The sequence below is a fragment of the Zalophus californianus genome, chromosome 14 (assembly GCF_009762305.2).
Source record: "Zalophus californianus isolate mZalCal1 chromosome 14, mZalCal1.pri.v2, whole genome shotgun sequence".
Taxonomy (NCBI): Eukaryota; Metazoa; Chordata; class Mammalia; order Carnivora; family Otariidae; genus Zalophus; species Zalophus californianus.
In genome coordinates, this window is record NC_045608.1 from 25,372,112 (window position 1) to 25,389,189 (window position 17,078).

The 17,078-nt window shown below is 50.2% G+C and overlaps 1 protein-coding gene across 14 annotated transcripts; it reads right to left on the reverse strand.

Annotated features, from left to right (window-relative positions):
• Positions 1-530: 530 nt before the first annotated feature.
• Positions 531-13,661, reverse strand: PRAME (PRAME nuclear receptor transcriptional regulator). Of its 14 annotated transcripts, none has more exons than XM_027575929.2 (9): positions 13,480-13,661; positions 12,891-13,100; positions 11,955-12,002; positions 11,213-11,321; positions 5,297-5,387; positions 5,141-5,151; positions 3,547-3,866; positions 2,534-3,142; positions 531-1,398 (listed from the first exon to the last, which is right to left on the reverse strand). In XM_027575929.2, exons 5-9 carry the CDS (start codon positions 5,319-5,321, stop codon positions 822-824), a joined length of 1,542 nt encoding a protein of 513 aa, XP_027431730.1. In that variant the 5' UTR covers positions 5,322-5,387; positions 11,213-11,321; positions 11,955-12,002; positions 12,891-13,100; positions 13,480-13,661; the 3' UTR covers positions 531-821. The 14 variants fall into 14 exon arrangements, with proteins under 14 accessions (XP_027431730.1, XP_027431731.1, XP_027431725.1 ...); XM_027575930.2 differs by having other exon boundaries at positions 11,213-11,342; XM_027575924.2 differs by having other exon boundaries at positions 11,213-11,420.
• Between the last annotated feature and the right edge of the window lie 3,417 nt (positions 13,662-17,078).

Here is a 17,078-nt window from a genome sequence, read left to right on the forward strand (position 1 = left end):
CAAGAAAGGACTGGACTTGGTGGGAAGACAGGAATGGGCTGGTAAGGCCCAGAGGCTCCAGCTCATCTGCAGGGTGTACATCCCCTCCAGTATTAGGGAGCTGACTTGTACACAGTAAAACCCTACCTCGGTACAGCCAAAGGTAGGGATGGAGACTTTGGATCCCCTGGGGAGAAGTGCTCAAGTCCAGAGTCTTGGCAGAGTTAGCGAGGATCCCTCCAAAGCGCCTTTCCTCCAGTGGTACTATTGGCCCCCTAGTATGTTCTAGGCCCTGAGGATATGTACTTTGTGTGTGTGGACCGCTTAAACAACCACAGAAATTAAGTGAGGAGGTAACAGATGAACCAGAGATAAGAGCCAAATGGAGGAATGATAAATGGTGCCAGGAACTGCTGGGGCTGAACCTCACCCAGCTTAGTGTCTCAGCATCATGGGAGCTATACCTTCTTATTTAATCAGGAACTGCAGATTCCTGAGGTTTAAACTTGAGAATAAGCTTCATGTAGCACAGAGGACATCAGATGGTTGACACTGAGGTTGTCTTTATTTCTGACCATGTCTTTACAACCATCCATGCAGGGATAACGCCCACATCTACCGCCCAAACCCAAATCTCCCTCTAGAAATTCAGATTCATATTTCTAACGCTCTAAGATGCATCTCCCCAGAGATCCTATTAACTCCCAAGTCAACATCCTCTCCTCCCAACAATCACCTTTCCTTTTCCTGCTCACATCGGGCAGATTTTCTCAAACTGTGGCTTCTGTGCTCCTTTAAGATACACTTACACCTGGGCTTCAGCGTCCAGTATGTGTCTCCAGCTAGGCAGGCATGTAACAGGGGCACAGAATGGGCTCTGGGTCATAGAAGGTCCTGTCGCCGCAGTGAGGGCAGGGGTTGGCACTGAACCAGACCATGCCTGGCCGCCCCAACTCCTGCAGCATCTGCTTCAGCCTGGCGTGCAGATGGGCAAGTCTGCCCAGGTGGAGGGTGCCATGGACATCCTCGTAACTCTCCAGGGGGGCCGGATACAGCACGTGACTCAGCTTGCTCAGCCCAATGGTGTGGCGCAGCAGGTTCTCCAGGACGGCCATGGAGATGGGGTTTCCACAGAAGCTGAAGGTTGTGAGCTGGGAGCAGCGGCCCAGGGCAGGCAGGATGACAGTGAACTGCGAGTCCATGATCCCACACTCATCCAAGTCCAGGTCCTGGAGGGTGGCGGAGGCTCTCTCTATCAGAACTCGGAGAGGCCCAGGACTCATATTGGTCAGGTTGACCCCGCTGAGACCCAGGTCCTTCAGCTGACTGACGTTCAGGTGCTGGGACAGATGTGTCAAGTCAGATTCCGAAAGCAGGCAATTAGTTATTGACAGGGTCTCCAAGGGGGTCTTCAGGCACCTGGGGAGAGACAAAGCACTAAGTTCGGGGGGGAACGGATGTGACAGGCAGAGGGACATGGGGATGACCTGGGCCTTGAGGAAAGAGAAGCCCATTCCACCCAGACCCAGGGCATTACAGATGAAGGTCAAGCCCCAGGATGCTGCCTGGGAAAAAAAAAAAGGACTCAAATCCATCCAAGTTTCAGGGGAGTCCTTTCTGCATTACTCATTTGCTGGATGACTCGGTCAAGTCAATGAAATCTCAAATGCCCCCTTTGCTGTCAAACGCAGCACAGCATGCCCCTCGGAGGTGCTGTGAGCATGAATCCATCCAACAATGTGATGCACTCAGAGGGCAGCCTGGCCCCACGTCTCCAAAAAAGGAAAGGAATCAGTGAGGTTTAGTACTGGGAGACAGGACTAGAAATGCTTTCAACTCGGGCTTCCTTCGGGCTGCTTCTACCACCCCAGTCAACGGTACCTGTTTCCGATGAGGCTAATGGGAGATGTGCACAAAGAGCTCATCTGGGCAAGGCCTGGCAACATGTAGCCTGCAGGGCCTAACTTGGATCACTGTATCATCCATGTACCAGCTATCACTTTCCACAAGTCTTCACTCCTGCTCCCTCCCTTTCATGCGCACCCCCACCCCCAGACATTCCCTCTCTATTGCCTTATGTGGAACCCAGAGTAACCCTTTACAGACAGGGATTTGGAGGCAGGTTTGGAGAGAGAGGCTCCGGTTGACAAAGCTGCCAAGCACAGAACTTGTGATCTGAAACCTCACAGCGGATACACTTTCCCTTCATCAATGCCCTCAAGTTTAGTTATTTTTGATCATCATAATGTAGGCATCGTTTTCTCAGGGAGAATTCCCAAAGCCACCCTGGCCTGCCCCAATGCCCCCCTTATACAGATTCCTAACCAGAATCCCCTTCGAATAGCATCTATCCTAGTTCATACCTCCAACCTTTATTTGGGAGACTACGTGACAACATGCGTGGAGACAGAGCAGGGACAGTGTGTGGACCTTCTAGTGACTCATGATACACTCTGGCGCTGTCGACGGCGGGCACCTGGCAGATGCCCATTATTGTTCACTGAAAGAAAAAAGGGCTTATGCTCGTCCGCCGAGAAACCTCACCATCCCTCACCTGAGCACCTGGTCCAGGCGGTCTTTGAGGAAGGAGATCGAGTCCAAATAGAGCTCCTCAAGGTGGTGCAGCCTGAGGAACTGAGCAGTGAACTGGCTGACGCACTGCTCCTCCTTCGCCGGGGTGCTGTGGGAAGACATGTGGATGTGCGAGAGGAGGAGCCTGCGCAGATTGCCCATCTGACCCAGGTGAGGAGCAAACTTCCCCAGGATGGACAGTTTCCAGGTGCAATTCACTTCCAAATCCTGGATAGAGTCCAGCTGTATGATTTTCAGGATCTTCTTGATGTTCTGCATGGACACTGCGAAAATCTTCAGCTTCTTACAGCACAGGTGCAGCAGACCCTTCCTCTGCTGGACTTTCTGGATGAGGTAGGCGAGGGACTCGTCAAGGGTACCTTCCTTGAGGCAAAGGTCTATCAGCACCTCCACAGGAGCCAAGGGTGGCTTGGGCCCTGGCTTGCAACCCTCCACTTTTCGCCTCTTCCTCATGGGTGGGGCCACCTCTGGCTCCAACAGGGAGTATATACTGGCCCTGGTCCCAGACCACACGGTCCAGAAGTCCTGATGAGCATTCTTCCGTAAATCTAGCACCTGCAGTTTCCACCTCCTGAAGGGAAGATGGGAGACAGACTGAGATGCTTTCAGCTCAGTGGGGAGTAAGACAGAATCTAGGCAAGGCCCAGACGCCTGACCTGCACTTTTACTCCACACCCTGGATGTCAGTGGCTCGCTCCTTGGGCTACTGGGATCCTTCTTGGTCCCACTTGCAGTACCTTTAGGTGCTACCAGGAGGAAGCGGGCAACATGTTCCTTTTAGTCACCCTCTGCATCTCAATCAGCCCGACATGTCCACAGCCTGTTCCCAGAGTGACCCCAGAGATGGCCCCAAGGCTGCTCTGAGCTTCCTCACAGAGGCCTCTGGCCCGCCCTGTGGCCCTGCAGTTTCCCTGACCCCAGCTGTATCTTGCTTGGATTCCCCAGGGCCCTCCCAGGCTACAGGATCACCCTCACCTGGGGCGAACCTCCTGGGAAAGCAGGACATCAAGTCCATCGAGCGCAGCCTGGAAGGTCGCCTGGTGAGGCTGCTGCTCCTTCATCAGGGCCCCCAGAGGGAGGCAGGCGAAGGGCCAGGCCTGCACCATCGCCTTCAGGGTCTCGCTGTGCCTCCCAGCGAAGGCCGCCATGAACAGCGGTGGGAAGAGCTCCATGGGCAGCATCTCCAGAGTGGCGATGGCCAAGGCCTGGTCCCTCAGCAGGCTCTGACCTGCCAGGTCCAGGAGTCTGGGTGGAGCCGGCATGCTCATCCTGATGAATCTGCTCCGAAAAGAATCCTGGCGAAATATTCAGGGAACAAGGCTCAGTGCTAGCAACCCCATTATCCCTCCACCCTTGAGAGGAACCAACTCAAGGCCAAAGTCACCGTTCTGGCAATAGTTGGGGAGCCCTCCGTTTACGCCAATTCCGTTCTCTGCTGGGTGGCCATAAAGCCACAGCTTTGCCCCTGCTGGCACCAGAATGTGCATCTTACCAGGCCCCGATGGGGGAGTAAGATCACCACTGCTCCCATCCCATATCCAGCGAGTGCCACATTTAATTCTAGCCCCACCGCAGAGTTAGTACCCAGGAGCCTGAACACCGACCCCATCCATTTCAGGGAGAAGTTGCTGATTGTCCCCTGAATATTGAACATATAGAGGAATAAGGAATGTCACGTGGCCCAGAATGAGCTCCTTCCCAGATCTAACAAATAAACCCAGATGTGAAAGATTAAGGAACACCTGAACAATGAGTAACATTACATCATTTAAAAATTTTTCAACTGTAAAAGTAGCAGAACGGTATTCTACAGCCTGTGGAAGCTGGGGATGAAAAAAATATAAACTATTTCAAGACGATTTTATTACATGTCTCTCCTACGAATATGAGAATTACTATTTTATTTAGGGGAACACAGAGCTCACATTCAGAACAAGACCTCCACTTTTAAAAATATTCCATATTTTTTTTCCTATGGAATATTTTTTTAAGCTTTTAGTTTATTATTTTTCTAAAAAAGCTTTAGTAAAATCACAAAATAAGTTATATGAACTATAATTACTGAACACAAACTAAATATTTGAAATGTCATAAAAAATTCCAACTAATTAGAGGTCTTTCATTTCCAAAAAAAAAAATCTATCTGGTTAAGAAATATCGTAAACGTCTATAAAATGGCATACACCAAAGCAGAAATCAAAATGTTTGAGATTAAGGCAAAACTGCATTTTGAGGCAAAAGCAAAGCCTGCTCATTCATACTGCATGGCTGAGGGCAGTATGATGGCAGCGTCCCAAGCTCAGGGCTCCTGCCTCACCAGAAGGGGGACATGGTGCAGGGAGCAATCTGCTCAGACCTCAGGGTCTCTCCTCTCGCTCCTCAGAAGCAATATTATCCTTTCTGGCTACACCTCCCTTTTTCAGATCCTAGCTCAAATTTCCAACTGAAAGCCCAATGTTATTATCACTGGATCGCCATCCAGTTAATCCAGATTGGGTTTTTGACTTTCGCCAGACAACTGACTGAATCATATGCCCCATTCATGAAAGAAAAAGAAAAGAAAACCAACCTGGAGGTATACTTGAGGGAGTTTTGGCCACATCAGTATAACTCAAACGTTCGAGTTAAGACAGCTTTATGCAGACAGTGGTGTTATCCCAAAAGGGAAAGAAATAAACAAAATAAAATTCCAGAATATCAAATAGTCACTTATACTTTATGTTACCTAAAACTGCAAAGCGTGTGTGCATTCACAGAAGAACAGATGTACAACTGAGGGATGGCTGGTCTTCCAGATTTTGAGGGTCAAGGCTTCCCTGAAGGAAGTTAGGTCAAAATTACAACCAGGAATTGGCCAAGAAAAGGGAGGGGTGGGGTGTTTGTAATGGGACCACAGGAAATACCCAAGACTAGGAAAAATACACCTTGTCTGAGGACTTCAAAGGCTTTTATGGATCCTTTGAACCCAAGGGCAGGGAAGAGATCTCCTCTTCTTCCCAGGAGGTAAAAGGGATTTCCTCCTAGAAGGCTGGGATCAGCTCAGCAAAATGGCTGGAGAAGATTCAAAGTAGGAATCTGGGCTGCGGAGAGGTCAGAACCGTATTGGCAACCAAACCCAGGACGTGACTAGTCCAATTCTGACAGCCACTGAGGGGTGAGAGCCATGAGCTCTTTGCGGTCTTAGAGGCAGCAAGAAAAATAAGCATGAACTAAATTTATATATCCTTGTCATCAAGGAGCTGCCATCAGAGGACCTCCTCTTTAGCCTCAAGTACCCCCTTCCACATCCTGACCTTTCAAAGGCCGATCAGGTCTAGGCATTTCCCAGAGGCCTTGGCCCCAAATGTGCTCTCCAAAGGCCCCTTCCGAAGTATACTGACAACTGCTGTTTCCTCATTCCTAGGAAACAACTAATATAAATACAGCTCCAAAAAGCCCCTTCTGGCCCTATCTGTACACTTTTTAATTACTCCCATTCTTCTGGGCCATTAGGAACAGGAATAAAACTTTTTCCCTCTCTCCATATTAAGCTCGGTACGCAAATACCAACCCTTTGCCCTCACAAAATTTGAAGCTATATTTGACATTTAAGGATCTGCCAAATTTAGGGACGATTCCCATGCTGGGCTGGATCACACATGTGTGGTTCTGACATTTTGGAACGCACAGAGAGAGAACCTCTCCACACAAAGAATTCTCCAGGCTATTCTTTACCCCTTGCATTGTGATGCCCAAACAATTCTATACCACTGGCGAGGAGATTGGGATTCTCTGAAGGATGTTCTCCACTTTAGTAACTTCATGGAGACTGCTTTCTCCAAATTTCTGCCACCCATATTAGCAGGCTTTCTGTCAAACAGGGTTAAATTGGAATGTGCTCTATGGGCATTTTAGCCCCCAGGCAATCCCCATTATCAATCAGCTATAGGAGACTGAGATTAGTAACAAAGATAATCATAAACGTCCCTGATTACTGAGCAGTCACTGGGCCCGGAAATGGTGCTCTGGAACTTTTCATCCAGTGCGTCCAATAACCTTTGGAGGAAAGTTAAAGGTCCCTGTTAATTTTATTTTTAGCCCGGTGAATCCAGACCCTACTCCCCGCAGGGAGTAATTGGTAGACACCTTCAGGCAAGGGGCTTGGATGGATCTGCCCCACCAAGTGGTGGGACAATCTCAATGTTAAAGACATCTGACTGACAGACTTTCCCTGGACCTCGGGGAAACAGGAAAGCTGCCTAAGTCCAAGCTTGGCAAGGGTTTAAGGGATCCAAGTGTCTAGGACATCCAAGGAGGTCTTCAGATCTAAATAATGTGTAGTATGAGCCAAACACTCTTCCCTTGTGAGGCAAGGCACACTCCTCTGTCCACCTCCATGCAGAGCCTTTGGATCAGGGAACACACTGCAGGGCTGGAAGCAGGAGCACCAGGAACACATCTGTATAAGGGGCTATCCTTCCTGCCCAGGATCAGGACTGGCTTAGGACAAGTCCCAGGGCCAAGGCATGAATTTGAAGCATGTTTCTGTTGCACCCTGGTCACCTTTTCTCATGGTCTTCATTTGCTACATAGGCCAGAGCAGCCCCTGAGCTCATTAGAGTGGGTGTCCTGCCCCCACCTTTTCCATTCACAGAATTCCAACTAGGATCCCAGAACATCTGCCTTATTGGGGCCTTTAGAATGTTTCTGTGCTTCTGCCCTGTGCCAAGTGGGCAGCACTCTGTGTCCCTGGAATGTCAGCCCACCTCTCTTGGAGCCTGGGGTGTGGCCACGATGCTGGGGAACACCTTTCCATTGGATCAACAGAAATCAAGGAATTCTCTCCAATTCTACTGAGCATTATATTGGAGAACATGACAAGCCACAAGGTGCAGAAAGAAAATAAGCCCGTCTGTTTTTCTAGCTCTAAGGGGCTCCAGGAATGCCAGAGGAAGACCCTCCCTGAGTTCCAGAGAAAAGACCCCAATTCTGCTGGTCTTGAGGAGCAGCAGGCTCATGAGAAGCTGGGAGCCCAGTCCTGATGCAGCAGCCCCACCTCGGGCTCTCCCGAGGCAGCCCCTGGACACGCGAGATGCCACGTGGTATCCATTACGTCTCTGAAATTTCCCTCTGGTGTCACATCTCTTCTTACCCTGAAATATTTTGCCCTCTGTGCCTTTTTTAAAAATTGAAGGTCTCTCTTGGATCTCCCTGCCCCTTCCTGTACTCAACAAGATCTGGTTTCACTTCAGATCCAGTAACATCTAGACCTAAACAAGAGATTGTCCCTCTTTCTTCCTCACCAATGAGGACCTGCCTGATGTCCAGGTCACTCTAGATCCAGCCCGTTATTCCTGGGGCAGTGCTTCTGGAGGCTTGGTGGGGGAAGAGAAGGCTGAGGACTCACTCCAAGCTGGTGGCAGGTGGAGGAACTGAACCGGGAATGGCCCAGAGCATCCAATGTGGGGCCCAGAATGAAGGAGGAAATGACAGCACAGCAGGCGACCAGGTCTTCTGGCTCCCACCGAGCTGTGTCCCTTAAAGGTGGAGACTTGTGTCTGAGACCACCTGGGGGCACTGAGGGCACTGTGGGCCTGTGTGAGGTGCCAGTGGCTGTGCGTGTGTGTGTGCGTGTGTGTGTGTGTGTGTGTGTGTGTATCTGTGTATGTGTGTGCACGTTTCCCTCTAGCCCAAGGGCACAGAATCAGACCAATGGAGAGCCTGGGGGAGAGAAAGTGGCAAGGACGAATCCTGGACACAAAGGTGACAAAGAGATTTAGAGAGGAGAGGGCTCCAGCCTTGGCATTCAGCCCTGGAGAGGGATGCTCCTTGGGATTTTGCTCTTTGGCCTCCTTCCTTTTCACAGCCTCATCAGACTAAGAACTGTGCTCTTGAAGAGAGAGAGAATGGGGTCTGGTACTGTGTCCCTGTCATCCAAACGACCTTCAAATCTTTAACTCTAAGCCATAATGCCATGGTGGCTCAGAGCAAAACCAGATGTATCAGGTTATCAGGTACTTTCCACCAGGGTTTGTTCCACTGGAGCGGGAGCAATGATCCTCAGGGTTCCAGGAACACTGACCTCACACTCGGTGGGAAAAACCCCCTATGCCCTAAGATGAGGGCTGACAGGAGGTGGAATGTTCACAGGAATGTCTCCAGACCACCTGACCCCTTCCCCCCCACATCCAGGTACACTTTCTATTCTTAATCCTTGATTTACTCAGAAACATTTACTGAGTGCCACAGACCTTGCATTCTATTGAGTAAGCAAATGAAAAAGCAGCAAGCTGAAAAATAATCAGAGGTTGACTTTGCTTTGCATGGTAGAGCCGAGCCATAAAAATGACCCTGCAAGATGAAACTATGCGAAGCCATCTTAAGAATCCATAGGTAAAGTTATGGTTTTTCTGCGGCCATTCAAAACTGTTTTTTGCCAACCATTAAGAATTCTCTTCCTATTGGTGATAAACATGTTGAGAAATGAATAAAATAGTAAAACTACTATTTATTAGTATGTTGATTTTAAACACTGAAAATTAAACCATTTCTCTGCAAAAAATGTATCAAGAGTAGTTTTAACCTTGCTTACAGTCCTTCTCATATACTTCTCATATAACTTTTGGTAGAGAGTGAGCATCTTTTCTATGCCCTGGCGAACTGTCATGCTGCTTTCTAAGTTTGGACAGACTTCCAACATTTTACCCTCCATGTTTTCAATGTCATGACATATTTTCAAGAGAGTTCCTTTAGTGTGAAGACTTCTGCCAGAATCACTTCCTCTGAGACATCTTCATCCTTTTTTTCACACTCCCTTCACACTTCTCGGGGAGATGGGGAATGCAAACGTGAAGCTGAATTCAGAATCACAATGATGAATAAAAAGAATTCCTCGTGTTTGGTAGAACATAAGTTACCAAAGCAGTTCACTTTTCTAGCCTCTAGTTTCTCTCTTAAAACATGAAATGTCATTAGCAGGGGGCTAAGATTGATATTTCCTTTCCACGTACACTAGCGGAGGCTCAAGAGGGTGAGTCACTTGCACCCATGTCACAGAGCAGGCCATGGGAGGGGGCACAGGAATGAGGCACCTGGCTGCTGGTCCAGGGCTTTCTATGGCTGTCACTTGTGCCAGCCTGATGGGAATGTGCCTAGAGGAAGTCATCTGAAAATGGAAACATTCCACTCTCTATGTGAGTCAGCAGTGGACAAGGTCAGAGAACAGGAGTCTCCACTTAGGCATCACCCATGACAGTCCAGAGGGTCAGCAGGTCTTTACTCTGCTGAGGTCTGTGGGCCCTGCCAGGTATCCAGAAGGATGGGTTGGGGAGGGGTACAATATTCCCAGGAAGAAATCAGAAAGGCCTGAGGTCTTGAGGCACCTCAGCTCAACAGCTCTGTCTCCCCAGTGAAGCAGGCTCAGGACAATTCCTGGGAGGACATATCTCCCCACCCTGCGTAACTTTGGCTGTATCAAGTAAGAAAATTTGCTGATGGGGTATCACTCATAGGACCTGAGGAGCACAGGTGCACATGCAGGCCCATCCCACATGTGGGGCAGTGGATAAGAAGGGGAGCCCAGGGCAGCACAGGGGCCACAGGAGGCTGAGCTCTGGGACATCTCCACCATGGCCTGGTCACGCTCTGGTCATCCTCCTTGCTCTCTGCACAGGTGAGGGACACTAAGGACGGGAACTTCTGGCAGCCCAGGGCTGACCCTTTCCTCCCTCTGCTCCAAACTCCTCTGAAGTCATGGCTTTCACCTTGACCTCTCCTCTTTGCATGTCCTCTTCCTTCAAAGTCCTGGGCCCAGTCTGTCCTGACACAGACACCCTTGGGGTCTGTGGCTATGGGACAGAAGGTCATCATTTCCTGCTCTGGAGGCAGCAGTGATTCTGGAGGTTATAGTTAGGTGCCCCAGTATCAAGAACACTCATGTGCTGCCTGACGCTCCCAATGCACAAGGCTGTCCTGGGGCCTCCATCCATTCTCCGGCTCCAAGTCAGGCCACATGGCCTCACTGACCTCTTTGGGCTTTAGCCGGAGGACTAGCTGGGCACTATTCTTGTTCTCTTTCAAGGAGTATCCCTTACCCTCAGGGGTCTGAGCCCACAGGGAAGTGACAAAAACCTTCCTAGGCTCACTCACTCTGCCCCTGCTTGACACCAAACAGGAGTCAAGTGTCTGGGGTCTGTAGCCAGCCTTACTCCTCCACTCCAAGCAGAGGTTCTAAACACAACTATGGCTTTGGGAAATAGGGTCCCCAACACACTAGAGCTTATAAAAAGCAACAGGACAGGGGCACCTGGGTGGCTCAGTCCGTTAAGCGTCTGCCTTTGGCTCAGGTCGTGATCTCAGCGTCCTGGGTTCGATCCCCCACTGGGCTCCCTGCTCAGCGGGGAGTCTGCTTCTCCCTCTCCCTCCGTCCTTCCCCTCCCCCCTTGTGCTTTCTCTCTCTAATAAATAAGATCTTCAAAAAAAAAATCAACAGGACAAATGCTCCATTGGGGAAATGACTAGAAAGCATAAAGATTGCTCCTGCATCTTCCTCCCCTCCTGAGCATCCTCAGGATGCAAATTCCATCCAGCACCTTGATGACAAGAACAACCAGAACAACAGGGTTTCTTGACACACCTGAGCCAGTTCAGGGGACCAGCTTACCTGAAGATGTCTTCCGTCCACTCTGGTCCAGCTCAGACTGGCCTCAGGTCGTCCAAATACTTGGTTTCCCCGGTCTCCTATCCTCTCAGTCACCTGCGTCTACCCAAGTCTGAGAGCAAGAACCAAAATGCTCCACAGAAGCAAAGAGGCTGTGTGTTAGCACGTGTATTTAGCAAGCCAGGGGCTCCTATGAAAATCTCTGCGAACACTGCTGAGAAAAATGGAAAACCGGAGACCTGGCCCTGCCCGTTCACCGGGAATCTCCTCTGATCTCCAAATCTGACCAAGAATTTCCCATGGGCTGAACCAGAGAACAACTGGAGTGACAGACCCTGTGCTCCGTCAAAAGCGACCCTTCCTTCGAGGACACGGCCCACGTTCCCGCCCCTGCCTCTGCCCCCCACCCCATACCCCGGCACCTCCTGAGGGGCCAGATTCCTAGAGCAGCCACCCCATTTCAAGTGCACACCCGTCCAACCAGTGAGATCAAACAAAAAACGCAGACGCCCGAGTTCGATGAATTGTTACGTCCGACATTCATAAGCGCGGCCGCTCTTACGGAGCAGGTGGCCTGGGCTGCCCTAAGCCAGAGCACACCGTTTGGTCTTCACTCCGACCCTCTGTTGTGATAACTCACTTTTCAGAAGGCAAACAGAAGTGGGAGTTGGGGGGAGGGCGGTTTACCAGTGATTAGTCCAAGGTCACCCCGCAAGAAAGAGGAGGATCCACGGTTTGAACTTACGCTTTCTCCAGACCGCGCACCCGCCACGTGGTCTCCGCGGCACCGAGCCTGGAGGGAAAGGAAGCCCGCTGACTCAGCAAGCCGCCCTGCACTCGCCCCCCCGGAAACAGCCTTATGTGACCAATCCTGGTTTCTCTTTCCTTCAGGGCGAAATCTCACGAGATCCTAGGATCACGAGCGGGGTTGTCCAGAGAATCCAGAAGGGGTATGTTTTAATAGGCTGGGCGGGGACTCGGCGATGGGGAGGGGCGGTGCCTGTTGGCCACGCCCACCTGACTGTGCCAGGTGCCGGAGTGGGGGGCATGAGAGTGGGGGTCAGGGATGGGGAGGATAAGGGTGGGGTTAATGGGGGTATGGAGGGTGGGATGGGGTAAGGGAGGTGGGGAATGGGGGATGGGGTGGGGTGGAATGAGGGAGCGATGGAGAAGGAGAGGGACGAGCCCCCCTACCACCCTCCCCTCCGGGCCTATGCTTGGGGACCTATTTCTCTGTGGGGTGTGGGGTGCCGGAACCCTGAGTGAGGCTTCTAGCCCCACTCCCACCTCCCTTGTCTAGAAAAGATGTCCTTGCCCTTGGGCTGTACAATGCTCCCTACTCCCTGGACTTTACCACTTAGGTAACCTCTGGGGGAGAGAAGACCCCTGTCAGGATTTGATTAGATTGTCCTCTTTCCAGAGCGTGCTTTCCTCAGTTGCCCCCTTGGATTTGGCTTTCCAGAGCTTTTTCAGAAGCCAGATTCCTGCGTTCGCTCTACTCCCCTCCCCCAACGCTCAGATAACTTCAGCTTTCACAAGTCCTAAATGCGGGGCTTCCCCCCTTTCACCAACAAATACCTTTTGACAAAGTCAGGACTAGACCGAAGGCTGAAAATGTGGGCGGACTGTCGTGAGGAGGCAGCAGGTCAAGGATGCTGAGGAGAGATGGAGAGGCACTCACCACAGCCTGGTGTTCAGCTTCTCCCAGAGCTGTGCCTGCACCCTTGCGATTTTGTGTCCCTGGCCACCAGGGGGCACTGGGGATCTGGAAGCCCGAATGTTTGCAAGGCCTGTGTCAGGTTTGGACATCTGCTTCCTGCCAGTACGTTTGCGGGGAGAAAAGTAAGGCTTCTGGAGAGATGGCAAGACCCAGATGGATGAGGATTCTTTCCTGGTGAAGAGAAGAGAGAGGGGTTACGAGCAAAGCAGAGGTCGACTGTACTTCAATTAAAAAAAAAAAAAATTCAAGGGGGGGGGCCCATGCCTCCTTCAAGCTGGCCTGAGGGACTATATTCTGCCTCCTCAAACTCTGAGACTGTGTTTTTCTGGAGGGGGAGGTGGGGACTGGGTCTGGCATTGTGTCCTTGTTGTGCAAGTGGTCCTAAATCTGTTACCACAGGCCATAGGAAGGTCGTGGGGGCTGAGAGTAACAGGGCAGTAAAGCCTGGGTAGTTTTCCTGGATCTACTTTGCCATTCCCCCAATATCCCCAAGCCTGGGAGCTATTTCGGCCACACAGACAAATGAATGTATGAATACATAGGTACATACCAATGAGGCCACTGCGTTGATCCCCAGTTGACCTATGATCATCACCTAGAACAGAGCTAGCTAAAAAACTCAATTTTTTTCTGCTCGGATCTGGAGACACTCAGCCTCTCCTTCCCTCTGGTCTTCTGGATTCATTCAAGGAACATTTGTCCTTGAGTGGTGCTGATGCAACCCTCAAGCAGATATACTCAGTCTTTGGCTCATAGAGTTTAGGGTGAAAACTAAAAAACAAACAAATAACAACCCAAAACAAGAAGCTATTGTTTTAAAGTGGCAAGTTGTAACTAACTCTGAAGAAAACAAAGGGGCTGATAAGGAAAGTTAGAAAGGCTGGCAGGCTCCCCCTGGTTGCTCAGGATCCTTGTCTGAGGCCTGAGCAGGAAGCAACCTTGGGAGCTTAAGAGGATCCTGGACAAAGGGTTCTGAGCATAGGGAAGGACTGAGCAAATCCTAATAGAGTAAAGTGCTTGGCCAACTTGAGAACAGAAAGAAAAAGACTGTCTCAGAGGGGTGGGTGATGACAGCAGCAGAGGGGGGCAGTGGATGCTTCGGTCAGACTTGAAATGAAAAGGTGATCCCTTTGAAGATTGCCCATGCTTATTTCCATAATCTGATTGCTGTTTTCAGACTGACTGCAATTGATACACTAAAAGGATGATGTCTATAATATTTTAAAGCAAAATGCCGGTCACATGATTGATTTTATAATGCAATTCCATTCATACAAAATTAAACATGAATATACCGTTCATTCATTGCTTCAAGTAATCCTTACAAATGTTTACCGTATTCCTGGGAGAGAATGAAAATTATATGGGCTCTACCTTCTGGGATATACGTAATAAGCATGCCAAGATGTCCAGGAGATGGTCACTAAAATAGCATTGGTTATATTAAAATACATTTCTGTATTTATTCAAACTTTTTCTATCATAATTTTTTTCCTTGGCCAGTGATGAAAAAACAGAGTTATTTTCATTTTTTAGGAATACGAAAAAAATAGTCAACCCACACTCAATTATAATGATCACAAAGGAGACTTTTAATACCTTCACTGAGGGGACGCCTGGGTGGCTTGGTCGGTTAAGGGTCTGCCTTCGGCTCAGGTCATGATCCCAGAGTCCTGGGATCGAGCCCCACATGGGGCTCCCTGCTCAGTGGGGAGCCTGATTCTCCCTCTGCCTGCCACCCCCCCGCTTGTGCTTTCTCGCATGTTCTCTCTCTCTGACAAATAAATAAATAAAATCTTTAAAAACAAAAACAAACAAACAAAAACCTTCACTGAGGGAAGACAGGGAGGGGAATGCGTTTGAAGGAGGCTATTCTGCCATGTGTCTGAAGCTGAGGGAGGCTGGGTCTAGGCTGACCCGTGGGAAATGAGACAGAGGAAAATATTTTCTTCGATGATCACGTAAAGTAAACCTGAAGAGGAAAGAACCTGGACTCTCCACCTAACTGTGCTGGGGATAAAAGTCATAGAGCCCAACTAATGGAAACATTGGCTTTTTGATTTTATAGCCAGATTCATGCAAGGATGCTGTGAATATTAATGCTTTCTTAGTTTTTTTCAGACGAAGACACTGGGGCTAGAATGGACAAGCCACTGGTCCAAGACAGAGCTGGATGAACAAGGAAGGAATTTAGGGCTGTGAAATTGTAGGGTGGGGCTCCTTGCCCCCAGTGGGGGACTTCTCTACATTGTGCTCCCATGACACCCAGTGCACAATAGGCTCCTGATTTAGTAACACATCCCTGCAAGATTAAGCTGATAGGGAAGGTCTTGGGGAGAATTCCAGATGGCTGGTGTGCATTCCCTAGGCTGTGTGTCCTGATTTGGGGGAACCACCACTTTTGAAAATTCTTTTGGGGTAGCTATGAATGAACTCAGAGGGAAGGGTTGGAGCCTTCAGAAAGTGGGCAGCACCCTTTCACCCCAGACTCAGGCTTCTGGCAGAGACTGGGCTTGCGCAGGGCAGGAGAAGCCTCCCCCAGAGTGGTGAGAGACTAGTTGTGTGGGGAGAAGAATTTGTGTGGGGCTCACTGACAACTGACGGTGGTACTTCTGCATTTCCAGGTCCCATAGATCCAGCCTTAAAGTAACTTCTTGGGAAGAGGACTTAGGTACCCCCCTCCACCTTTCCTGCCTGGGGCAAGGCATCTGCATGCTCCCCTGGGTGCTAAGTGTCAGGACTAGGGGCAAAGGAGGGATTAAGAAACATCAGAGCCCAGGAGCAAATTTGCATGGAGACCCGTCTTGCATTTCAAAACATGCAGAGGGGATAAGAGAGTCTTGAGCGTCCTGTCCAAGTATTGGGGTCTCAGGAGGCAGAGCTCTGGGGTATCTTCACCACGACCTTGGCTCCACTTCTCTTCCCCTCCTTACTTAAGGCACAGGTGAGTGTCCCCAAGAAGAGGCCATGTGGGTGCCTGGACTGACTCTTCTGTCCCTCTCCCCAGGCTCACCTGGGTCACCCTCTCTGCAGTTCTCCTTCCTTCTGGGTCCTGGGCCCAGTCTGCCCTGACCCAGCCTCCCTCCATTGTCTGGGACTTCGAGACAAATTGTTGCATCTCTTGCAGTGGAAACAGCCGCCACACTGGGACTTACAACCCTGCCTTCTGGCACCAACAGTGTCCGGAGCAGCGCCCACACTGCAGAGAGATGCTGTGAGTTCTCTGCCTTCGGGGCTTCCAGCTCTATTCTCAGGCTCCGGGGCTGGCAACACAGCCTCCTTGACCATCTCTGGACTGCAGCCTGAGGGCGAGGCTGGTTATCACTGATTGTCCAGGGACAGCCAGAGCATTTATCTGCAGGGCTCCAAGCCCATTGGAACTGAGATTAAAACCTGCATTAAGCACTCAGTGTTTCAAGGCTTCACAGCAAATGGACAGTCAGGCTGTGGTTTCTCCCGTCCTTTCTGCTCATCAACCCAGGGGCATGGGTGCTTCGGGAATGGGACCCCATACAACTCCTGTTGCTCTTTATGATGACGTAGGAAAGAGAAACAGTCTCCCAGGGGACATAGCTTTGCAAAAATGAAAATAAAAGCTCTCTTCTTCCTCTGGGGCCTTGGGATACAGACTCTGTCTCCCTCTTCAGTGGCAAGACCAGGGGAAGAACAAGGGCTTCCCACTGGGCTGAGACAGTTCAGGGGCCGCATCGCCTGGAGACATCTCTCTGTACCTCAGCGTGGATTCAGGCACTCCGGCACTCAGCGACACAGGTCTTCCTCCATCTGACCTGTCTCTATGTGGATCGGACCAAAGTGACCCAGACGATCCAGGTATTATTATTCAGGTTTTCTATTGCTGTGTAAGAAATTACCACAAATCTAGTGGCTTGAAACAACACCCATTTATCACTCCACTTTCCCTGAATCAGCTTAGCTGGGTCTTCTGCTCAGGGTCTCCCCAACCTGACATCAAAGTATGGTGGCTGAGTTCTATTCCACCAGCTCAACTGAGAATCTGCTTCCAAGTTAATTGGCAAAATTCATTGCCTTGCTGGTGTATGACTAAAGCCTTAGCCTTTTGAGGGCCTTTGGTGGTCAGCACTCCTAGTTCTAGCAGTGGCCCGAAGCATCCTGTTTGCTGTTTGCTTC